Source organism: Aquila chrysaetos, chromosome Z (assembly GCF_900496995.4).
Source record: "Aquila chrysaetos chrysaetos chromosome Z, bAquChr1.4, whole genome shotgun sequence".
Taxonomy (NCBI): Eukaryota; Metazoa; Chordata; class Aves; order Accipitriformes; family Accipitridae; genus Aquila; species Aquila chrysaetos.
This window is the reverse complement of record NC_044030.1, coordinates 17,550,801-17,576,087: the sequence shown is the minus strand read 5'-3', so window position 1 is coordinate 17,576,087 and position 25,287 is coordinate 17,550,801. Positions and strand designations below refer to the sequence as shown.

At 38.9% G+C, this 25,287-nt stretch overlaps 1 protein-coding gene across 7 annotated transcripts in view; it reads right to left on the bottom strand.

Annotated features, from left to right (window-relative positions):
• Positions 1–781: 781 nt before the first annotated feature.
• Positions 782–25,287, bottom strand: part of COMMD10 (COMM domain containing 10) — a 126,998-nt gene continuing 102,492 nt past the window's right edge. For 2 of the 7 annotated variants that reach the window (XM_030004507.2, XM_030004508.2), the window contains 2 exons: positions 14,038–14,097; positions 12,868–13,399 (listed from right to left, as the gene is read on the bottom strand). In XM_030004507.2, the coding sequence (XP_029860367.1) occupies positions 14,076–14,097 (22 nt within the window). In that variant the 3' untranslated portion in view covers positions 12,868–13,399; positions 14,038–14,075. Of the gene's footprint in view, positions 1,096–3,374; positions 3,525–5,233; positions 5,380–12,867; positions 13,400–14,037; positions 14,098–23,255; positions 23,337–25,287 lie in introns of those variants that run through there. The other 5 variants (XR_003921943.2, XR_005931540.1, XR_005931541.1 and 2 more) reach the window with 5 other exon arrangements.

Sequence of the window (25,287 nt, the reverse complement as noted above, 5' to 3'; positions counted from 1 at the left end):
AGTCTTTTAGGTCTTGAATTGAGTCAGTGGTTGCGATCCCCCCTGACGCCTTTACTTTTCCCCTAGTTCATGCTTCTTTGGCAATCATCTGGCCTTCGGTGCCTTCTGGGGCAGGATGTTCCCTTTTACCAGTCTTTAGCTCCCCTTCAAGGGCATAGCCTTAGCAAAGCCTGCATGGTTTACACAAACTAATGAGGCCTGCATAGTGAAGCCATTGAGTAATGGTCCTCCTTAAAGGACAATGCATCGTGTTTAACCCTAAATTGAGCAGTATCACCACAGTCAGGCCGTAACTCAAACTTATGACTACACTTCCCCCTCTGAGACTCGTACGAATCTTCTTCATATAAGTCTCATTCTAAATGTAGCAATTTAGAACTGTATTTAAAAGTGCATTGTATGATTACATAGATACAGACAAATACCATTACTACAACTGTTAAGATTGTTATCAATTTCTTAACCCATACTCTTAACTCAGGGAACCAGGAAGTTAACCATCTAAATACTTATTCCACTCCAGTGGAAGTGCCATCCTTTTGGGCTTCATGTAATATCTGGGTTTGTTTCCACAATTATTCCCAAAGGGAGGTTGTTTCCTCACAGACCATCGTTTCCCTCCTGGTTCCCTTGACTCACGTGATTAATGCAAGTGAGAAAAACTAACCACAACATACTTCTCATTACTAGGTTGTAAAAAGGTAGTAAACTTGTACAAACACAACAAAAATAATATTAAAATAATTCCTGTAAGACAGTAGAAAAACACTTCCCCTTGTGGACACTCTAAATGCAGGATGGACTTTATATTAATCCAAGTACAGTTCATGTATCTCTGTGTATTTTCAGCTTCAAAGGTCCAGTTTTCTCAACTTTCCACATTTTAGGAGATGCTGCTTTCATTCAGGTATAGTGAATCCATGATTCAATTCCCTGCAGCTTCACAGTGGTATTAACTGTCAGCAATACCAAATAAGGTCCTTTGCATTTTTTTGCTAGTGCCTCTTCTTTCCAAGTTTGCACATATATTTCATCTCCTGGTTTAAATGAATGCACAGGCGAATCCAAAGGTACAGGGTTCTTATTTGGATATACCTGTGGAGGGAAGAAAGAACTCTTGCCAAGGACAAGAGGTAACCACTAAGTATCTGGTCACCTTTTAGGCACATTTGATTGCCTTTTCCAGTTAAATTTTTTATCCAAGGTTTTCCATACAAGATCTCAAAAGGGCTAACCCCTTCTCTGACCCTTGGAGTAACTCTAATTCGTAATAATGCTAATAGTAAAACTTCAAGCCATTTTATGTGTGTTTCCTGACACAATTTACTAATTTGTCTCTTCATTGTTTGATTCATCCTTTCTACCTTCCCACTTGATTGTGGCCTCCATGGTGTATGCAAGTCTCATTTGATTTGTAAAATTTGGATACCCCTTGGACTATTTCTGCTACAAAGTGCGGTCCTCGATCTGAGGAGAATCCCTCTGGTACACCGAATCTCAGAAGGATTTCTTTCAATAAAATCTTTACGACTTCTCTTGCCCTTTTGATGCGATATAGGAAAGTTTCGGGCCATCCTGAAAAAGTATCCGCAAACACCACTAGATATTTATATCCCTTGCAACTAGGTAGCTCAGAAAAATCGATTTGCCAGTAATCTCCAGGTGTAGAACCTTTTCTTACCTCTCCTAGAGGGGGCCTTTTCTGAATTTTAGGATTATTCTTTAAACAAACGTCACATTTCTGTATAATCCTTTTAGCTATTAACAACATATTAATTCCCGTAGCATATCGTCTGGTTGCCTCAAGCAAAGCTTCAACTCCCATGTGGGTACTTTTATGTGTCCTTTCCATTAGCTCCTTCATTATAGGCAAAGTTACTATACACTGACCCGTCAAGGTTACCCACCATCCTTCCAGAGTCTTCTTACATTTTAGTAACTCTGCAAGTCTATTTTCCTTTTCAGTGTATACAGGTACTTCAATTTTCACAACTCTTTCTGGGATTAATGCTGCCACATTTATCGATAAAGCTGCCCTCTTTGTAGCCTCACTGGCCTTTTCATTTCCTTTAATCACATCAGTACATCCAGATTGATGGGCTTTGCAATGTGTAACTGCTATTTCTTTAAGCTTGTTAACTGCGTCAAGCAGTTCCATAATTTCTTTGACATATTTTACGGGATTTCTTTGTGAGGATAACAATCCTCTTTCTTTCCAAATCATAACATGAGCATCTATCACACCAAAGGCATATTTTGAATCAGTATACACATTAACTCATTTTCCTTCTGATAATTCCAAAGCTTGAGTTAAAGCAATCAGTTCAGCTTTCTGGGCAGATGTATTTACAGGCAACGGTTCCCCTTCTATTTCCTTCTCCAAAGTCACAAGAGCATACCCGGCCTTCCGCTCCCCTTTATTTACAAAGCTACTTCCATCAGTGAATAGCTCCCAATCAGGATGTTGTAAAGGGGAGTCCTTTAAATCTGGATGACTAGAATATACTTGCTCAATGGTCTGTAAACAATCATGTGCTAATCCTTCTTCTCAAGAGGGCAAAAATGACACTGGATTTAAAGTATTAGATATTTTCATTACCACTTCCTCTTGTTCAAGCAATACTGCTTGATACTGTACCATCCTGCTTGGAGACAGCCAATGATGTCCTTTTTGTTCCAAAACAGCTATAACTGCATGTGGCACATAAACAGTGATTCTCTGCCCCATTGTTAACTTTTGTGCCTCCTGTATTAACATCACTGCTGCAGCTACTGCTCTCAAGCATCCCAGCCATCCAGAGCTTACTTTATCCAGTCGTTTTGAAAAGTAAGCTATCAGTCTTTTCCAGTCCCCTAAAGTTTGCACAAGCACTCCCATCACTCAATGTCCTTGTTCATGCACATAAAGTTCAAAAGACTTTGTCAAATTGGGGAGGCCTAATGCAGGGGCCCTCATAAGAGCAACTTGTATATTGTCAACCCCTTTTTGACATTCTGGAGTCCATTCCAACACTTCTGGTCCCTTAAAAGCCTCATACAAAGGTTTAGCCATCAATCCAAAGTTAGATATCCAAAGGCAACATCACCCAGCCATTCCAAGAAATCCTCTTAACTCTGTTTTTGATTTGGGTGGGGCAATCTGACAAATCGCTTCTCTCTCTCAATCTCCAATTTTCTTTCTTGTTGAGAAATTTCAAAACCAAAATAGGCCAAATTTTTCTGTGCAATCTGCAACTTCTTCTGAGACACTTGATATCCAGCCAGCCCCAAAAAGTTCAAAAAACTAATAGTTGCTTCTTTACACTCCTCAACGGTATCTGCCCCCAACAGGATATCATCCGCATATTTTAGCAAGGTAATTAACGAGTTCTTACCTTGCCATTGTTTCAGCTCCTTCACCAGTACATTAGCAAAGATGGTGGGACTATTCTTAAATCCCTGGAGAAGTACTATCTAACATAGCTCCACCTTGCATCCCATTGTAGGACTCTCCCACTCAAAGGCAAACAGTTTTTGACTCTGATCTTCCAGAGGAACAAAGAAAAAGGCATCTTTTAGGTCTAGAACTGTAAAATAAACATTAGAATCAACTATCGCATTCAGCAGAGCGTACGGGTTTGGTACCACTGGATGGACATCAGTCACTATTTGATTAATAGCACTTAGATGTTGTACTAGATGATATTTCTGAGAGTACAGCTTTTTAACAGGTAGTCTTGTAGCAGTCCATGCCTCAAAAAGTTATTTATTGTAGGTTCCAGTCCTATGCAAGCTTCTAATTTCCTGGGACACTGTTTACATCTTATCAGCTCGCTCAGTGCTTTAATTCTACTTTCACTGGTTAGGCTGATTTAGGTCTTCCAGGCCTCTCTGTTGCCCACAGAAAGGGGACCACCACATTCACAGTTTCAGAGGGGATTTCAACTTGTTCATTCTCTATGTCCTTGATTTCGATTGATTCCTGTAACATATGAACTTGCGCTCCCCAGGCATTACTCTGAGGAATATGCACTTGAATTTTGTTTTTTTCAAAAGTTATCTGTGCTCCCAATTTATTTAGTAAGTCCCGGTTCCATTAGAGGTAATGGACATTCTGGTATATACAAAAATTCATGCATCAGTGTTTTATTTCCAATTTCACACACCATAGGTTGGAGAAAGGGCCTAACCTCTCGCTTTCCGCTGGCACCAAACACCGACACAGAAAACTTATACATAGGTCCCTTACAGCTATTTAACACAGAATAAGTTGCCCCTGTATCTACCAAAAATTTAACAATTCCATTCCCCAGCTTGACTGAAACCAGGGGCTCGGCTGGGGAATTAAACTTCTCAGCTCCCAGTCTCCATCAATCAGAACTCTCTGTACTGATCATTAGTAAATCAGCCTCAGGGATCAGGGCAGAAGGGGGAAACCAAGTCAGTCTTTTCTTACATTCATTTTTCCAATGTCCCCTTTCTTTACAAATGGCACATTGGTTGAACCCCACAGGGGTTCTATTCTCAATGCTTCCACCTTCTCCCCATTCTCTTCCACATCCCTGTCCTCCCGGGAAACCCCTTACCCTGGAGGATGTTTGCACTTGAGTGAATGCTGCTGCTAAAATAGCAGCCTTTTGCTTCTGATCTTTTAGTTTCTCCTTTTGCTTCTTTTTTTTTCTAACTCTTTTCGTTATTATATACCTTATAAGCAATCTCAATCAATTGAGATATTGTAATTCATTAACCTGTTTGAATCAGATACTGACAATTTGCATTTCTTTCTTGTTTCATAATCATTCCTTAAAGCAAAGAACATATCCACATATGGGATTTCATACCACTTATCTTGCCTTCTACAAAACAACATTAGCTGTAAAATAGTATTATAATTCAAAGTTCCCATTTCTGGCCATCTTTCTTCATCACCTAATTTATACACCGGCCACCACTGAGTACAGTACTTTTTAAATTTCTTTCCTGTTAGGGGATCCCCACCAAACTTGTTCCAATGTTTTAGGGCCTTGTATCCTAATGGAGAGCAAAGGGGACGCTCTGCAGACTGTCCTGCCCCTTGTCCTGCTCCCATACTGTTACCCCAAAAGAACGTTCTTATCCAAACTTTCATGCACTCCAGTCGTCACTGTCAAGCACGTACGAATTTTATAAAATACCTCTACATACCTTTATCATATACAGTAGTACCCCCCTTGCAATGTCTCTAATATGCGTGTTACACCTTTGTGTCGCTTACCAGCTCTGGAAGGGGAGAGTACTCGCGGAGTCCCTGAAACAGAAAGTTGGTGCGCGCTGGAGTCTGAAGAGCAGCTTCTCCCCATTGGTAGCCAGGAACTTGATCCGGGCAAGGTTTCACAGCTCTCCCATCTGGGGTGCCAAAACCTGTTGCCCGAAAACCAGATTCGTCCCCCAGTGTGCAATGAGCCAATAATCACACACTTGGGACAGACATTATTTATTTCATATTTGCACAAAGATGGGCGCGAGGTGGTAGTTCCACACAGCTAGCACACCCTGCAGTTAAACAAGCAAGCAATTCATACAGTTTTAGATTCACCCGCTTAGTTTCCAAAGTCCTTCCCCAGAATCATTATTGGCAGTGGCTTATGTGCCACCATTTCTTTTGGGCTAAGGTTTTCCCCGCTTCGAATTAAAGGTACAGTGTTCTCTTATTCTACAGCGCATGCTCAAGGTGGGGATGGTGGTGGTAAGTCTTTTAGGTCTTGAATTGAGTCAGTGGTTGCGATCCCCCCTGACGCCTTTACTTTTCCCCTAGTTCATGCTTCTTTGGCAATCATCTGGCCTTCGGTGCCTTCTGGGGCAGGATGTTCCCTTTTACCAGTCTTTAGCTCCCCTTCAAGGGCATAGCCTTAGCAAAGCCTGCATGGTTTACACAAACTAATGAGGCCTGCATAGTGAAGCCATTGAGTAATGGTCCTCCTTAAAGGACAATGCATCGTGTTTAACCCTAAATTGAGCAGTATCACCACAGTCAGGCCGTAACTCAAACTTATGACTACACTGCCATTCATCCTGTGAAAGACAGTGAGTGAACACAGCTCTGAAGGGATCAGCTCATGTTTATGGGCTTCTTTTTTCTACATTTATCTGATGTACTTCACTTCTGTTGCTCTAAATCAGATTCTGAGGATGATTTAGCTTGCTGCAGTCCATAAGGATGATGGGGAGAAACAGGGATGATTTTATTCATGTAAGGAGTTTGACTGCAAAAGAGAAACTGGATCACTCACAGGTTGGACTGAGAGTTTGCTCCACAAATGGCCAAATGGTAAATAATTCCCCTGTCTTGAAAGACTGGTGGTCTTGTTTTACCTCCCTTCCCACACAGACCTTTTCTGCTCTCTCTCAAAGTGAGTTTCAAACTTGGGGTGCTAGGACAACCTCCATGAAAGCTTTACCCTACCTGGAGATGTGCTGAATCCTGGCCTGAGGTAGAAGGTCCTCTTGGGAGCAGAGATGAAGCAGGGGAGGAGAAAGGTCCTTTTTTGTTCTCGAGGTCTGTGATGCCTATCTCCAGGCTGTGTATGAGCTGGAAGTGGCAGGAATGTGTTAGGAATTAGAAAAGATGGCAGAGCAGAGACGCACCATCACAAGGCATAGCTCCTGACTGAGACATCAGGGATTCTTCTGGGATGCAAAGCGCTGCTCCTCTGATGTCATTCCTCACATGGAGGAGATCTGGGCAAAAGTGCTGCATGTCATCAAGAAAATATTCTCACGCCTTCCAGATTGAAGAGCTAAGCTAACAACATTCAGTCTGGGCTTTGTTTTGCCCAATGCAGTCAGCTTCTCTGATCTTTTCCTGACTCACTGTTGTCCAGGAAAGACAAAGAGCTCACCTAACTGGCAGTCTGAGATGCAAACCAAGGCTTATAGCCTAAGCTGTACCCCAATGCTCAACAGGGAGCAGTGGGTGGAACAGGAAACATTGTCCTTTCCTCACTCCCCTGGGCTTCGCTCAGAATCATTCTCAGCTGCCTACAAGGATATTGGCTATGGCAAACACTTCAAAAGTAGAAAAAAATCCAAGAAAGCAAACCTTCTTTAAAATGCTTTAATGCATAATTTCTTAAATCAAATTGCTTTTGCCTTTTTTTTTTTTTAAACAAAGCTGCATTTCTTAACACTTGGAGGCAGAAAAACAAACAAGTGGGTGATGGAAAAAGCACAGTATTCTCATGCTGCCCATGAAATGCAATTTAGTTAAGTTGTCCTACTATTGAACCTGTGGATTGGAATGAGAAGAAACAAAGTCAGCTCACCTGTACACAGAGCCCTTCATATTAACCCTCGTGGTATGAACCTTCCAACACAGTGCAGATGCAAGGAGTCTCGGTAGCACTGACCAGGGAGTCCTGCTTCTCCTCCCTTCAGTTGTCCTGAATGACCAGAGGGTGAATTCCAAAAAACACAATCTGATGCTCCAGCATGTCCAATCCTATAACATACTCTACAGAAAAGTACTCTACAGCCATCTCAGAGACAGATACTATATTCGTCCATTGAATGTATGCTGTATATTACCATAAAGGGACAGTTAAGGTAACATTGATGACAAGAAATTAAAAGTGTCCCACTGGAAGAAGAATTTGCTCTAACAAAGTGATCATCTTATTTGAAGAGCCGGTCAAGACAGTTATATTTCCAACATGTGTAGAGCTCCACATTGCCTTTCTATGATTTCAGTAAATAGAGGAAACCTTGGAAAACCATGGAAGATACTTTGGCCTCAGTAGAGAAGGAACTGATCTTGTCAGTGAGAGGGACAAGTGCTTCCTGGATACATAGCTCAACACAACTGGACAGCATCTGATTTGTAACAGACCAATATTTTCCCCTATCTCTTGAAAAACTCAAGAAGGAATGAAGGGATCATCTAAACACTTTATTTCAGTTAAAATTACAGCATGTAATTGGGTCTGATCAACATGATTACAAAGGCCAAGGGAAAATCCAATAAAATTGATTCATTACTATGGAAATTAGAAATCACTTTATGCAAGAGTTGCAGATAAAAGCATCTTACTAGTTTATGAGACACCATGAACAGTGTATCAGACAGTAGCAGCGTAGTTCATCCACCTATATGAAATCACTGTTATTCAGAAGGCCAGTTTGGCTGCTCCATAGAAAAGGAACTTTCTCACACTGGCTGCAAATGTTGTTCATTTTCATTAGTCAAATAAGCTATACAACGCTCACAAAATGATACGATACTTATTCACTGGGCAATAGACATTATTAAGCTGCCATTTCTTTACCATAATGTGAGTGAATTCATAATCTTTGAAGATATGATATGCCAATAGAGCCAAACAGTGAAATGTTACTGATGCTGTTGGAAATCAGAGAATATGAGATGGAACAAGTGTGAAGGGGAACTTATACCATTTTATCACAATAAACACTTTTCTTCCTTTAACCAACGTAAGACTTAGCATTTCGGTAAATTCTTTATGCTTTGAAAGAACAAGACTTCAGAGTCTTTAAAATCAGACTGTAGGAAATGAAGCTGCAAGTCATAACTCAAAATTGATGTGTCAATAAACCCAGGAATTAAAGGGGAATTTGAAGGCCTCCTCTGTAGAGCCAAAGCAGGTTTGGCAATTAGTCAAAATTTGAGATAGTAAAGTTGTATTTGTCTATCTAGCTACGTATTTTAACAAAAAGAGAATGCAGAAACTTACACACATTTCATATTTTGTTGAGAAACAAGAAGTATATGCCTAAGGCTGAACTGGGCAAAGATAATCTAATGCATTTGTACTTAACAAGCACTAATGTGCTATTAGTGTTGCTAAGTGATGTACGAAAGGTTGCTGTTTACCAGTAAGTTGATATTTTTGAGGTAGTTCTCACACTGGTTTTCATTTTATGCCCAGAACTCCAAGTCTTCACATCAAAACAATACTGATGCTTGTTTACACCCAAACCGAAAGATCTCCTTCTTTTGCCAATAGTCCATTTGAGGCAGATTTTGATATTACAGCTTTGAGAGAAGTACAGTCATGGAAAATACTACCTTTAATGTCTGAACAAAGATGAATCAAATGTTTTTAAAATGCACTGAAAGATCTGAAAGTAGATTTACTAATTCTTACTCATTGAAATTTCCAGCTTTAGAGGTCAGTAAATCTCTGCAAATATTTTCCTTCAACATTATCAGAAGCCTTGGTAATTTCAGTTCTGGATCATGCCCAAGGGATATTACAGACCAATGGTCTGCTAGGACTCTGAACTGAAAAGAGCCTGGGACGTATCCCTTTCCTTTCCTGCAGTAAAAACTCCAAAATACCCACAAGACTCAGTCTTCAAAACTATGTTTCACCAGAATGCAAAACAAAAGCTTGAAGACCTTTGGCATGCACTCCCCTGCCTATGCTTCCACACCAACCTGGTGCATTCAGTTCTGAAGTGGCTACCTGCCTTCTTCCTCCCAGTAGTGTTTTTCTTTCCACTGCCTCTGAGGTACGGCATGGGTTCTAGTCCCTGCTGCAGGCAGATCTCCCATTCTCTCCAGGCATCCCCCAGTCTGTGCTGGTGCTTCTGTTTCTCTCGTTCCCTGACACTGCTGGGACACCAGGACTTTATCCAAATTAAGCAGGGGAAGCTGCTCTCAGGGTCAGACTAATCTTCCCCTCTCCAGGTCCACTCAGGCCCAGGGGAGCAGCAACCAGAATAAAAGCCTTCTTTTCTGAAAGACCTAACAAAACCCTCCTAAATAGTTCTGCTCTTGCATGGTCAATTTTCTCTCCTTATTCAGGAGCACTTAAATAAGTGACAATGTTCTTCCCTAAGATTGTTACCGAAAAGCTCGGAATGAAGAACTTATCAACACCAATTTAGTGTAGATAAGCAGACACTTCTTTATTGACGGCTGGGTGCGTGGGCGAGTCCTCTCACGAACCACGCACACCTGTCACCAAAACAATACACCTTATATTAAGACTTATTGATACATATTCATTAGATTTCCAAGAAAAGTTATACATATTCATTAAACTTCCGGGAAATCATTAGTATATGTAAATGTCCTTTACGCAGGCGCAGTGAAGGTCTCTCCGAGGCGTGGTAAGTCTTGGAGGCGGGTAGCTTTTGACCAGGAGGTGTGTTTTGGTATTATAATGAAGCAAAGTTCGTCTAGAGTTTATGATTTCTTCATCGATATTATGGCAACAGGTGCAATCCATCCTTTTTGACAGTAGCTATGCGGTTATCTCTAACGGCTCTAGCCAGGGACCTTCCAGGAGCCTTGTACTGCACATTCTATCTTTGGGGATCGGCCGCTGCGTTCCAAACAGGCCGTTGTCAGGTAACGTACTGACAAATCTTACACCACCCTGTTGTCAGGTATTTCTTTATCCTGTTCTCTAAGTTCTAAATGTTCCTACTAGATGATTTTAGCCAATTTCTCTGGCCTTGATACGGGGCTATACAGGGGATTTTGCAGCAGACACTGGTTGGTGGTTAAATATATAAAATACAACATACATATGATTTTGCTAAAATATTAAAACTAAATATGATTGATTCTAACTAATAACAAATTAATGACAAATCAGTAACAAGATGGTACTGGTTATGCCATTGCTATCTAATAATGTTCAACCCCAAAGCTTCCCATTACACACAGAAAAGTCTTTCTAAACTGTTTATTTCTGAGCGTTCCTTGACAAAAGATAACAACTGTACTTCCTACCGTGAGGTATACTATGGCTTTTATTATGGCTTCTGACAGTAAGACATTTGGTACATTTAGCAAAAAAGAAAAGGCAACCACTGCTGAAGAAATCATAAATCTCTTCATCCACCTGCAAACAAGGACAATCACTAAATAAATTTTACAGAATCCTTGCAATCTTAGGCTTAGTTTTTTCTGGCTTTCCTTTTAACATTATTTTACCACTTTTAAAATATTTCCTATTAAAGCTAGATTTAAAATGCTCTTTTTTGTTATCCCAAACTTTTCTTTGATTTTGGCCAAATTTGCACCAAGGCTGACACTTATGGGCTAGTTCAAAATACTAGATATAGTTACACAACTGGCCACAGTTTTCATAGTTAACTCTGGTTTACTTTGTTTCCCCAATTTTCTTCCCATTCCCCTAGTATATAAGGTTTTTCTCCCCCTTTGCCTAACATTTTCTTTGTATATATACTTTTGCCATCTTTTCCAGTGTTCTTCGTCTCCTCCTTATAGTTTTCCAACTCCCAAATTCCACCTTTGGGAGTATCCATCAGTGTGTTGTCTCCTTCCTTTTTCCCCCACCCAGTTTCTTCCTACTCTGTCTTTGACTTCTTTTTCTTCAGATGTGCCTGCTAATTTGTCCAATGCTTCTTGCACTCCAAACTAGTCCTGCCTTCACCCCCTCCTCCAGGATTCATCCACCACCGCCTAGATTCACAAAGATAACTTAACCCCTCTCTCACATTCGGACAACTGCCTTAGTATGTCCTGCATCCATACAGGAGAGTCTTCAATTCACTTCAGACCTGACTTCCAGAACTTAAGCTCTGGAAACACAGGGAAAACACTGAAAAGCAGTGTCCTAGCACACGACATAGTGTCCCACAGGACCAGTGGAGGAGCCACGACCTAACTGTCAAGAAGAAGGGGATTTTCCTAGCTGGGCTAACTATAAAGCACTGCTAATGCTGGCAGGCAGACGGAATGGTGGGTATGTGCTCACCTGCAGACACACAACAACCTCAGATGAGTGAGCCGTCAAGCTGCTGCTGAATAGCCAGACTGAAGATGTGATGTCTGTGGGTGGGAGTATTACATCCCCAGAAGATAAGGCATGTTTGCCACTGGTTTGAGGCAAGGCTTGATTTTGGCAGCAAGCCTCACAAGGTGTAGAGGGTAAGATTCTGCCCTGCAACAGTGACTCATTTCTTCTTTCCAACAGGGTAATAGTGTTACCTTACCAGAGTGGTACAGTATTGTCTGGCATTTCAGTTAAGAACTATGATAAATGTGTTTTTTCTCTTCAGTGCCCTTTACTCACACGTAGGCTGTTAACGACTTTATCTTCTAAATCTATTATCTCACAGCTTAGACAACTGGTGCAAACACCTTCAGTACAGCACAATCTGTAATAAAGCAACACAAAAAGCCCAAAACAACCCTCCAAAAGCAACAAAGCAAGAAATCTGGCACAAGAAGACCTAAACACATTCAAAACATACCTTTTGGCTATACTTACATCTACTATCATGAGCAAACAAACCTCAAAAGAAAACAGGCTGGTTGGATATTAACCATCCCTGGTTTAGGCATCTGGAAGAAAAAGCCTTGTTCAGGGAATCCCTTAAGGAGGAAGACAGACAAGCTAATGCCAAAGTTCTTTACTTCCTCTCACTTTTTATTAGCCTGGAGTAGAGAGTTGTATATTGTACCCATTATCAAGGTGCAGCAATGAAGTTGCCTGTCAATGAACAGCAACAAACAAGAACTAAGATGAGTGTCTTCTCATACTGCTCATGAATCTCCATTCATCTGGAATTAACATGTGAAAATACAAGTAACTTGGCCTTTAAGTCACTGTACTTTATTTCTTCCTGTTCGATGTAAAAATGGTGGTAGGATCAACAAATAGCTTTCAGAAATCTGATTGTCAGACTATTTCAGTGTTCTTTGTTATATACTCTGAGACTTCTTCCCCCAGTTATACACCATACTACTTAGATTCATTGGTATGCATGCAGTGCCAAGAAGCCATATCTATTCTCCGTGCCAAAAGTAAACACTGAAATCAGTGACATTGTTGATTATTTGGAAGAAAAAAAAACAAAACAAAAAAGAACAAAGATAATGAAATGAAGTTAAAAAAGCCCAAACTAAACCAATTCATTTTTAAATTGTGAATTTATTCTGACAAATTTGAAATAAGCATTATCAATCATATGAATAACAATTTAAAATGATAGAGATTTTATTAGCTGTGTATTTTTTTTACTACTTTTATATTCCTTTTATGTCTAAGAAATAGACTTGATTCTTGGTCCCTCACTAGTATGCAAATCTCTACCAGAATCAACTAACACACATAACACGACAAAAAAAAAATTAAAATTCTGAAGCATGGTAGCATTCTTTTTTCTTTCTGCAAGTAAAACTATTCTTCACAATTGCTCAGAAAACAAGACAAAGTCCATTAGAATCTTCAGACTCTTAAAAAAGGCTCTTGGCTAATGTTACGGGTTTAAAAAGGAGCTAAGCCATATAATTTTACAGGAAGCAACCCACTGAATCCTTCAGCAAACACAGCTTGGCAAACTATCTTCAATTCAAAATAATGAGGTGGCAGGAGTGTGATGGAGAAGTAAGTCTTCAAAAACATCACATAAGGGAATCCAGCTGTGCTTGTATAGTTTCCAGCTATTTAAAGGAACAAAAAAGAGAGAAAAAACTCCACTCATATAAAATGTTGTTTAGAAACATGCAAACAGAAAAAAACCACATTCCAATATCTTCAACTATGCATACTAAATCTATTCACATAGCAATAAAAAAAACCTGTACTCATGAATATTTGTTTTTACATGAAGCTATTAGAATTCATTGCTGCAGTCTAAATATTCAAATTTTAAAGAAACAGTTGTCTAAATACTGCCTTTTTTACATGCACAGATGTTTTTCTGTGAATTTCCAATGCATAATAACAAGAAAAAAAATAATAGAGTTCATTTTGACTGGATTATGAGCCTGGCATTTCAACTGAAGACGTAACACAAAGATGCTCTTTCCAGAGAGCTCCTCATTGTTAATCATCAGCTACTCCTCTCAATCTAACTGCCAGGTATGCTTACAATGACCCAAGCCCTGCCTATGCCAAATCTGAATGCACAGACTCTTCTTGAAAATGCTTTATGTGATCAAACAAATCCAACAGCCTTAATTAAAGTTGGATCCATTTTCGTTCCAGTTTCATTAGACTTAATTCATATAGGAAACACTTCCTGCTGAGCAGCATAAGGTGTTTACAAAGAAGCTATAGTATTGTAAAATCTACAGACCTTGTTATAGAACTCAAACAGCTCCTGATGACTAAATTCTACAAACACTTTCTTGAGGTTCTGTGAAGGAAAAAGGGAAAAAAAAGGAAGGAATAAGCATACTTTTTTTTCTTTTCTTTTTGGTATTAATTCCACTAATTCAGTATATGAGATTAAGCTACGTGAAAGGTAACGGTTGCAACAGTTAGTTTTCCCTCCATTCACTACAATGTCCCTCATACATACATAAGTCCACAGGCACATTTATTCTCCTGCTGCAAAGAATAATAATAAAATATTCTATGAAAATTATTTTGTTACCTTAAGTCAGACAAAAATGAAAGATTACATTCATCTTTCCCAGCAGTCCATCTAAGATCTGGTAAATACCATTACACAATGACAAAGTCAGTACTGTATTTGATTGAACTTGCACAGCTATTAATGTCTCACCAGCACAGAGCTCATACTTCCATTCATTAAACTAACAGCTATGATCTTAGCATGCTGACACTGCTATAAGCATCTATGCACAAATTCAGCCCAAGTTAAAAATTAACACAACAGCTTCAAAGCAGTGCTTAAACACTAAGAAAGCAAAGTAACACAACTGATGGAAACTACTGTGGATAAAACAGATGGTGGTAATAATTCTCTGCATGTATGTGCTGATGTCTGTAGAGATGGGGGTTAAATTAAAATTTCTGTCCTGCCTAATTCGCTTGCATGAAACAGGTACTTTAACGCCTGCTACTTTCAATCACAGTGCAGATCTGTCCAGACAATTTCTAGTCTTATTCCTTCCACTTCGCTTTGTCACTTTACTTCTTTTAAAATAAATTCCTAACTATTACTGCACATTCTCTGTGTTGTTGCTAGACTTTCCAAGGCTTGGAGATATTCCTGAGGATAACAGCTGCACTTCCATAAGCACTAACAAGGCTCTGTGAAAACTGAATCTCTGGACACCTCTACTCACAAAATATTATCAGCTGAAATAACGTACACATGATAATTTTGTTTAACTGGTACCAACTTCATGTACCACTTAAGTTAGTAGAAAAACACTTATTTATCAATTCAGCTTAAATGAACAGGGATACTTTTGCAAACAGACAAGGCTGCGGGCCAGATTCTGTGTACTCTTATACCAATGCAAGTCTCGATTTAAGTCAGATAATGCTGCTTAATTTGGCGCACCAACTGCACAAGAGCAGCAGAAGCCCTGGGAACTCAGGATAGGTACTGCCTGGTGCCTGCTCGTCAAAAGGAGCTGTAAGACACAGGAAAGGGATAAAATGACTGGGGCCAGCCTGTCTGGTGCAATTCCTCCTCCCCGCTCTGCAGAAAGAAGGATCCTTTCCAACAATTTCAGGAAGGCTACAAAAGCCTAGAAAAGGACCAGTGATTTGCATGAGAGACCAATCTTCCCCCTCTGGGAAGTAACAATGCAATTCTGGGAATCATATGGTGAATACAAAATAAAACTTCCAGGACAGCAGTTCTCTTTGCCATGACTCCAGCTGATCCTCCCTCCAAAGAGCATAATGCCATGTCAGGGAAGTAAAAGCATTTTTAAAGGCTTTCTAACAGCTAAGAAACAAAGAGAAAGCAAACAAGTGGTTTCTTCAGAAAAGAAAGGGGGTAGAGGAAAGAAAGATACACTAATAGCAAATGGATCTACCATTTCAGCCTGGATGTTTGTTTGGCATATGCCATTCCAGAAGGATTTTGGTGTTCGAATGGAAGGAAGTGAACTGAAAAGAGGAGGCTCAGAATGAAAGGAAGATATCATATATCTTAAAGTTTATCAGTCACAATGAATAGTCAGGGTCATCTCTTGCATGGTTTCTGGCAGAAAGCCTGCTGGATTTCGATACAACAGTTTTGCAATGCCTCCAGAGAGCGACAGTGGGCGCGTAGCACCCCCAAGCACCAGATCTCATTTCTCTGAGCATTATGTCTCATTCAAGATGGGCATCTTCTAGTACTACTTCCGATCAGCAAGCAACATCAACTTTTCACACACACACAAAAAAAGAAATTCAAACACTTGTCTTTCATATTTTCCTCTAACTATATTAATTACTGTAAGTTATAAGATATGCAAATGAAAAAAGTGTGGTACTTTTAATTCAGGTTCTTATTATACTAAAGAAAAAATCACTGTGCTTTATGAACAGGCTGAGACCTCTCTTCCCATTATTATTTAATAATCACAGCCTGATAAGTAAGACAAAATTTATGTTGCATTGTGGCAGGCAAATGTCTGCAGAGATCTAAAAGAAAGCATGCTGTGCCAGGCTGTGTTTCTGATCTGGGTGTGCAGGTGGGAGTGTCAATGGGAGAGAGGGTGTAACAACCTTTTATGAAACATGTTATCTATCTGCACTTAATCCTCTGCTAACACAGAATTGTTTCTGTGTATAAAAACCTGGTACATCTACTACACCACTTCAGCAGTGAGCAGTGTCACAAAAAAATGTGCAGAAGTGTGGCACCAGTTAAAAATGTTATTTTTACAATATTACATTTCTCACTAGTATAAGTCCCTTGAGAAAGGTGCCAAATGATCACTGTCATGTGATCAGGAGTTCCTGTAAAGACCACAAAAACATCATATCATAACTAGGTCCCAACAAGAAAAAGCTACATCTAAGCAGGCTGATGGCCCCCCATTTTTAGCTGAGTTATCCATTATTCACTTACTTGCTTTATTCTGTGTGAACACAAACAACTGTAATTAAAACAATGTGTCACAGGACTAGCTTACCATCTAGTTCTGTAATTACTCAGTAAAATAGTATTAAAAATTATTGTATAGATAGACTATTGATAGAGACTCCAGAGTAGGCAAACTCTAATCTACTTTATGGAATTTTGCTCAGATAAGGATACAAAATTACAAACTGCAATAATTTTTTAGCCATAACTAAAACATAGGGTAAAAAAAATCACTTTCAGCTTACTGACTTAATTAAATGTCACTGTGTGCAGATAGAGTCTCAGCCTATTTATGAAAAGTGCAGCTAAGCTGCCTTCTTTTATCTGCACATACAGGTTTTCAGATGTTGTCTCCAACCTAGTATGTTTTTCCCAGAAGGTAAATAAGAAAACAGTAATTTGCTGGATGTCTAACTTCTTTCTTCCTTCTATGAAGCATATCAGTCTCTTTTCTTCTTTCCTGATAAATCTCCTCCCATTCCTTGCTTTTGCTCTACTCGTTCCCTCATTTGTGGCATCTCATTTTCTCCTTGCTGTTATCATCTTCATGTGAAAGAAAACTAAACAGAGTAACCAGAAAACTAAACTGAATTTATTCCCATTGTCACACTCAGCCACTCTAATACTTTTTCTAATTACATCCTAAACTTTGTTGTTGTGGCAGTAAAAGTCCTAGCTCATACTTTTAAGAGTTTTAGCCTTGAGGGTGATAGTTTCACAGCATGAGAGAAACATAACTGAAGATGTTACTCTTATGAAGACAAAGAAATCTCTAAAATACCAAACATTCATTCTTTGGGCAGCTCTGAAAACTTGGAGACGGGCTTTTTGTCTGATTCAGTACCCATGAAGAGTGGCAGGGACAGCACTGGAGTGATATGCTCAGTGAGCATAGCTAAAGAGGTGATGTGCAGCATGTTCAGCTAAATGAAGTTGCTGTTAAGTTCAGTGTGCTCAACTCCTGTTAAACATGACAAAGCATTGCATTTACTACTGGAAAAGTCTGCATGAATTGCAGGTGTCGCCCAAGACAAATCTTTACATCACTCTGAATCCATCGTAAGGAATATGGTAATAAGTTTTCTGAAACGTACAGTTTAACATACTTGGCCACATATCACCACTGAAGGTATTTTTAAGTGTTAAAATTAAATTTTACTGCCTTTTTGCCTTTATAGATCTAGATGGAATCTGATTTCATTCTACCTCTTCTCTCACTCCAGGGTTGTATCAATTTACAATTTATAGCCTCCTGAGAACTGTGAAATTCTAATAAATTTAACTGATTAGGGTTGTTTTCTCCCCTTACCTATCTTCTCATTTATTGTCTGGTATAATTTTGAAAAATGTAACAGCTTCTGCAGTCTCTAAAACAGCTGTTCAAAACCAAATTTCCTTGGGGGGGGGGGGGGGGGGAGAGAGAAAGGAAAGGAAAATGAAAATAAAAACTTCCTGCTTCCAGTCAACATTAATATGCTATCCTATCCAAAACAGCCATTCTGAATGTATGGTTATTACAAAATAGCCACAACCATTTCATATACATTTAGCTTACAACCACCAGAAAACAATTAGGCAAATTTTTAGCTGAACGTGATCATCAGCATAAAATGATGAAGATTCAACTACACAAGATGTAAATAGAGTCTCCAATTTCCCATTGCCTCAGCTAATGATTTATTTTAAACATTAATACCTTCTTGCTGCAAAATTTTTCTGTGGAAACCACACAAAAAAATGTCTCCTTAAAATACTTTGGAAAGCAGAGGCAAATTCCTGGTTATAATCAAAGGAATTGGTTTTGGTTTGCTTTTTGCGGGGTTTGGGTTTTTTTAATCCAGTGCTCTAGATACTTCTTATTTTAATGTACTACTGCAAAAGGGTTTTTTACTAATGACAGAGTTTTGCAACCTTATTTATTGCCCAGCTGTATTCCACACATTTAACTCCCCCACCCCATGCATAAGCATAGAGCAAGGCACTAGGAGTTATAAATAAAAGGCAAACTTCTAGTTTTAAAGCTAACTTGAATATGAAAAATTGATATTGCTGTAATAGTTCTCAACTGCAAAGCTGTAACTACTTTTACGACGTTGCAAAATAAATGCCAAGTATTCTGAAGCAAGCAGATGGAGGGGCAGGCTGGTTTGTATATCTAAATGTCTACTGATAATGATAATGTTCTATGACTGAGCACATGTAAAAAATTACAGTATATTCAGTGAAGTTTGTTGACAGTAACTAGCTGAAGCAACACATATCCCAGTGTCCATATTTTAATACAGCCTTTAATACTATCTTGAGCCACATCTCAATTAGGTTTAAGAGAAGAATATTTTCACATTTGCTTTCCATTCTCCAATTTATTCCTATTAGATATCCTTAAAATCTCAGATGTAATGGAAGGATATGGATAATTAAACTAATCAGTTTATGGCCAAATTCAGATGCATTCCTAAACAGACCCCGGTTGATTCTTAGTAGCCTACATTTCCCACTGGACCTATCAGTTTCTGTGCTACATCAGTTCAGACTTCCTTTAAATTTCCTTGGAACCTGGAGAACTATGCATTCGCTTAGACACTTACAGATGGGAAGAGGGTCATAAGTTGTATCTCACAGAATTTATCAGCACGTTTAAGCTGCTTGGTCAGAAAGATTAATTGTAGCACGGTAAGAAAAGCAGATGTGTTAAAACAGACCACCATTACTTAAAAGCACACCTGTTCCTTAACTCTCTGTACATAAGAGACAGCAATTAAGACTTTTTTATATTCTTACAGCAGTAGATGGATGTAATTCAGCTCAGAGATCCAGCAGAACACAGGGAGTTAAATACTGACTTATATATTCCTAATTACACTTCTTTCACATCATCAGAAAATGTGACCTTCAAACTTCATTCTTCTTCCAAGCTTATTTCCATTTGCAATACCAAATAATTATTTTTGTAGAGAAAAAAATTTGTGCCTTATGACTGAATTACATGCATCTTCAAGTCTCAGTGTGCAACTGTTACAAAAGAGAACATCTTTCATAATAACCCCCTCTTTCCCTGATCGATACATTAACATTTAGCTTGCACATACACTGCATTCTACCTTTCAAATTTGCATTTCTTTTTCATATAAGCTTAAGAATTTCAAATTCCCTGTGGTATTTAGGGAGATCAAAATCAGCAACATACTGAGGATGTCTTTCCCTCCCTCTGCAATGTATTCATAAGCTCCCTATCCAAAGCTCTGTGTTGATTCCTGAGATCCAATCAGCATGTTACTGGAAATTGATGGTTTGGAGATACATACAGATAATCTTACTCCAGCAGATACAGGACCATCTAAGCATGTTTTCATGGAAAGTCCCTAGAATAAATTCATTGCCCAGTCCGACTGTGAGCCAACAAACTCTGCAGGAATTTGGAGACGTGCAGAAGACCTGACATGCTTCCAAACAGCAACAAAAACTGTCAGCCATTTCCATTTTCACTCCTCCTGTTCCCTTCCACCCTCATGAAAATATCCATTATTGGCTGGCTGAACTGGTGCAAAGCTACAGACAAGAAATGGGACACAACTACTAAAAAGACCACATAGGCTGGGAAGATTACAGTGCATTACAGGCAAACAGGCCCCTTTCTTCACAGTAGGGGAGAAAAAGGCTTTTAAAACTGAGACAATTGTCTGGAAACAAAGAACTACAGTTTTCACCTTAATACACCTAATCAGAGTAAACACCATCTTGCTAAAAAAAAGGGGAGATAGCAAGGCATTTTTTTTTTTTCCAAGAGTTGTATACAGGCACAGGGCTCCTTTGCCTTGAATGTGCTAGGAATTTACATACCTGTAAATAACATTAGGTTGGTTGGTCTCTTAATGATACTTTTGCATGGGAAACCTCCCCAAACCAGAAATCTAGAGTTATAGGGTTGTCACTTCTGTGCAAAGATTATGTTTAATACACTTTTACAAAACCACCACAAGGAACAAACAGGATTTTTGGGGAAGTAGGTGGTAAACGTGTATCAGTGCATGCCTATCACAAGAAATATTTAAAAGCAGGTCTTTTGTATTGATACCTCCCTGTATGTTCTACATACAGAAAATGGCTCACAGAAGATCTATTGAAAGGCTGACTCCCTTCTGTGCCTGTTCTGTATTTTGTATATGCCGTCACATGCCCTTCCCTTCTTTGAAGACAACTCTACACATTACAAGTTCATTAATGACTCCTCACTAGTCTCCACACAGGAGATCAGTCATTAACAGCATAAAGCATCCATCCACACAAATGTGACATTGTAATTTCAGGATTCAATAGGAAAACTTGCAGGTGTAATTGCCAAATACAGTATCCAGGAAAAGATGTGTTTGAAAATTGTTAGTTTCATTCACTAATAGGCTACCACACAATTACGAAGAATACTACCGATTAATCTAAGCAACACAGGTCCTAATAATGACAACTTTCCTATTTCATCTCTCACCTAGTTTTGTAAATTATACTGTACTCCTAATACTGTAGAAAGCTCTCTGAAGAAGCAACCTCACTAAAAGTTTAAAACAAATATACTGTTTCTTCCTATTGAATTTCACTGTATCACGTATGGAAAAAAGAGTCTCTGGGAAAGCACATACACACTAATTGTTGCATATTGCTTATACAGTGTACAGTCTGTAGCTGTCAGAATACAACTTTCTTCTTTAGTCAGAATGCTACTTTGATGACTAAATAATTTTACTCCCGAGAAGAAATTAAATTCTTTGATCTTCCATGTTTTGGTACAGCTCATTTGGCACAGAAATTATGATATAAAAAAAATCAAGTTCATGAACACTGCAAGGAAAAACAGGGAGTTACAACTCTGTGTTTCATTTATTTCAGCCAGGGTTATTATGTAAGTCTTCAAACACCATGAAGACCAGTGAGTTCACATTTCTATTCTAAAGATATCTCACATCAAGACTGACACAATAGTCTTACATTCACCTTGAATGATAAGGAATTCACTTTTCTTCTTATGCTTGTACTCACAGAGAACTACTGCTGAAGAAACAGAGCCCAGCAGTAAGCATGCTGGCTCCAGAAATGCTTTCAAGCTTTTCTGACCTCACATGTTCGCTGGATTTGATCACAGCCAAATTCATTTTTTACAAACTACACATGAACAAGATGTCACGTAGGCATGGTTATAAAATATTTCCATTATTGTACTCAGAAAATAATCCAGTTCTAGGAAGCTAAGAGAACTGAGTGTAAACTTTAAGGGCAACATTAGCCTAGCATTGGCATCAGAAAACTTAAGATTATGGACTCAAATGGCAAACACTGCAACTTAGATAAGTATCTTACGACAGTGAAGCTCAGCCCTACAGCATCGAAGGCAGACTGAGACAGATCTGTATGTAGATATACAACGGTCAAAACCTCCTACAGCAAGGAGAGCAGCTCAACAACATGCACAGAATGTTTCAGAGAGCTTCTCACACAGCTTGCTTGTAGCTGATGTGATTAACATGGAGTTGTAAATCCTTTACTTTCAAATCAGATAACTCATCTAATGTTGAGTCTGAAGAAAGCTGGACTTAGAGAAAGCTCAAGTTGTGATCCAAACTGCTCAGGAAGCCACCCTTTTGGTCTGAACTAAGAGCTAGACAAAACCTCCTCTGTCCAGGGGCAGAAACTTGGGTTATTGTAGTCTGCATCCACATCTGGAGCAACTGCTCCGACAGAAATTTTATATGATGTAGCCATGCAGATGTGTAACACTTTAAGAAGGTTTTAGAAGAATGGAGGAAGCTGGCATCTTTTTGTAGTGTTAGCTTCTGAGCCTACCTGGTTCAATAAGATGCTGCAACACTGCACTGTTTTACCACGGAAGGCCTTTCTTCACCACCAGAAAACCTGAAACTATCTACTGTTTCTACGGAGGCACAAGAAAAGAGGCTGGCTAAAAGATGCCAGCAGCGAGAGGAAAGATCTAAGGAAGCTCAGATCCACGTGAAATCAATGTAACTGATGTGAAAATACCCCTTCTAAAAAATCTGCACAAATATTTACAAAATGTCAAGCTCAGATAATTTGTAAATTAGTCCTTTTGTTTGGGATGGGTCACTCAGAGCATCACCAATTTGGATTTTGTTAGGCTGACAAGCAAAGATAAAATGTTTGGGTTTTTTTCTGTGCTAAAAGGGTGTCAGCAAGCATATCTCTGATCTCCAGCAGGCAAATTACTCCAGCAGCTAGCAACTGGGTGCTTGTACACAAATCTCAGCTGTTGAAAGAGACTGGAAAGCCATGTGGGAGTGAGGGGTGTTAACTAGCAGTCTAGTCTCCAGCAGGATCAAAGACAGAACTCTTATGGAATAAGACTGTAAAATAGCTTTCCTTTTTTTGTAAAAGTTGATTTTTTTGTAAAGTAGATTTCCTTTTTTTCTTTTTTTATTAGGAAGTCACCTACTATTTTTACTGTATTCTAAGAAATAGAACAGATGTACAGCTTTTGCTACAATACTCACAGTTTACAAATAAATGCCAGACTTCTAGCCAGTATCTCTTCCTCGCCAGAAGCAACTAGCAAGGCCTTGAACTTGGGCCACCTGTTCGGATCAAGGACATACTGATGTTGGAGTGTGATGAAAAAGACATCACCATGCTGACACAAGCAAACATCAACATTTCTCAGGCAACGTGGCACAGTGCAAAAGTGGAACAGGTCTTTAAAAGCAAAGTTTCTTAAATTACACAAAAAAGGTCTTCCTTTTTACAAGGATTGAAAAAAAAAAAAAAGACTGGGTGGTCTTTTCTGATTACACCTCTGCAAAATTAAGAAGAATGTGCAAACAACCACTTATTACGAAGCAATCCACCACCAACTTTTCTTTCTCAGTTTGTCGCTGAAGGTTACACAAGTTCTAATGATGCAAAAATTAGCTATTCTGGATTTTACACAGTGTAATTTCAGTGATCTTCTTGCTTTGTTACTTTTGCTGAAAAGTTATTTAAAGCTTGATGCAGTGGTGCAGAGTGGATTCTCACTGCTTACAAAGAAAACTGGACAGAGTGCTAAGGACAGAAAATACTACAAGTGTCGTGTAAGTGTTTTCACATACAGCGAAGATGAAATAAACCACTCACCCACAGTTTCCTTCAAAGCCAGAATATGAACATAAGTATACAGGTAATACCCTCTCAGGGAAGAAAAAAACCAACTTTTGGCTAACATAAGCAATTTGAAAGAAAGTATCAAATCCCTTTTTATTTTCTTCAAGTCTGTGTGCTATCTAATTACAGTTCATACAGGTTGCTTTAAAAGAGAGTGAGCAACGTGAAGGAACACACTACTAGATTTGGATTATTCTACAGATGGCTGGAGTACAATCCAGTACTCAGGCTGGCTGCAACGGTCTCAGTGAATATCAAAACAAAGATACTTTTTATGTTTTTCTCTCAAAATGAATCCATTTAGCTCCAAATTAATTACATTTTTCTCTTTCCAGCCAGCACTGCATGATGCAAACCTAAAATGCTAAAGCAAAGAATAAATAGTGGTATTATATGGTGTAATCTTTTCATAAAGATAGACATGAAATTAATATTGAACCTATGCTTAATGCTTTTCAGGTTTTTACCTGTTTAACATACATGTTCTTCAAAGGGAAAAAAGGAAAAATAAGGTGTTACAGGTCAGTTTGCAAATGCTATTTTTTCTGTATGAACAATTTTATAAACTGCTGTTTAAATCCATGTTAAAGATACTGAGTCACTTCTTCAAAAAAAATACTAAAAGCTTATGATTTGTTTAATGTCTTGTCTGCACTGATTATAACACAGGTTAAAAGTGTAATATATTGAGTTAGTCATTGATATTTAGATTTGCAGTCTAAGAAGTTTCAAAACTTTTAAAATAACCTAACATGCTTCTGGATTTTTCTTACATCTCCTCTTATACATGAAGAGAATGCTAAGAAGTATTTGCTGACTACCAAAGGTTTTTAAATTTAAAAGAAAAATAAATACAGGAAATGGTTTAAAATATTTTCTCTTGAAATAGTATTTATATGCTACTATGGAAAGGAATTTAACACAACTTTTCTCCTCATTTTAGTCACAAGAAGGTTTTCAACATGCATACTGTTCCCCACAACATTCTCATCTCTAAACAGGAGAGATACAGATTTGATGGATGGACTGGTAGATGGGTAAGGAATTGGCTGGATGGCAGCACCCAAAGAGTTACAATCAATGGCTGAAGGTCCAAGTGGAAACCACTAATGAGTGGTATCCCTCAAAGGTCTGCACTAGGACCACTATTATTTAACATCTTCATTATTGTCTTCATTAATGACACAAATAGTGGGATTGAGTGCACCCTCAGAAAGTTTGTGGATGACACCAAGCTCTGTGGTGCAGCTGATTAGCTAGAAGGAAGGGATGCCATTCAGAGGGACCTGGACAGGCTTGGGGAGTGGGCCCATGCAAACCTCATGAAGTTCAACAAGGCCAAGTGCAAGGTCCTGCTTCTGACTTGGGGCAATCCCCAGCATCAAC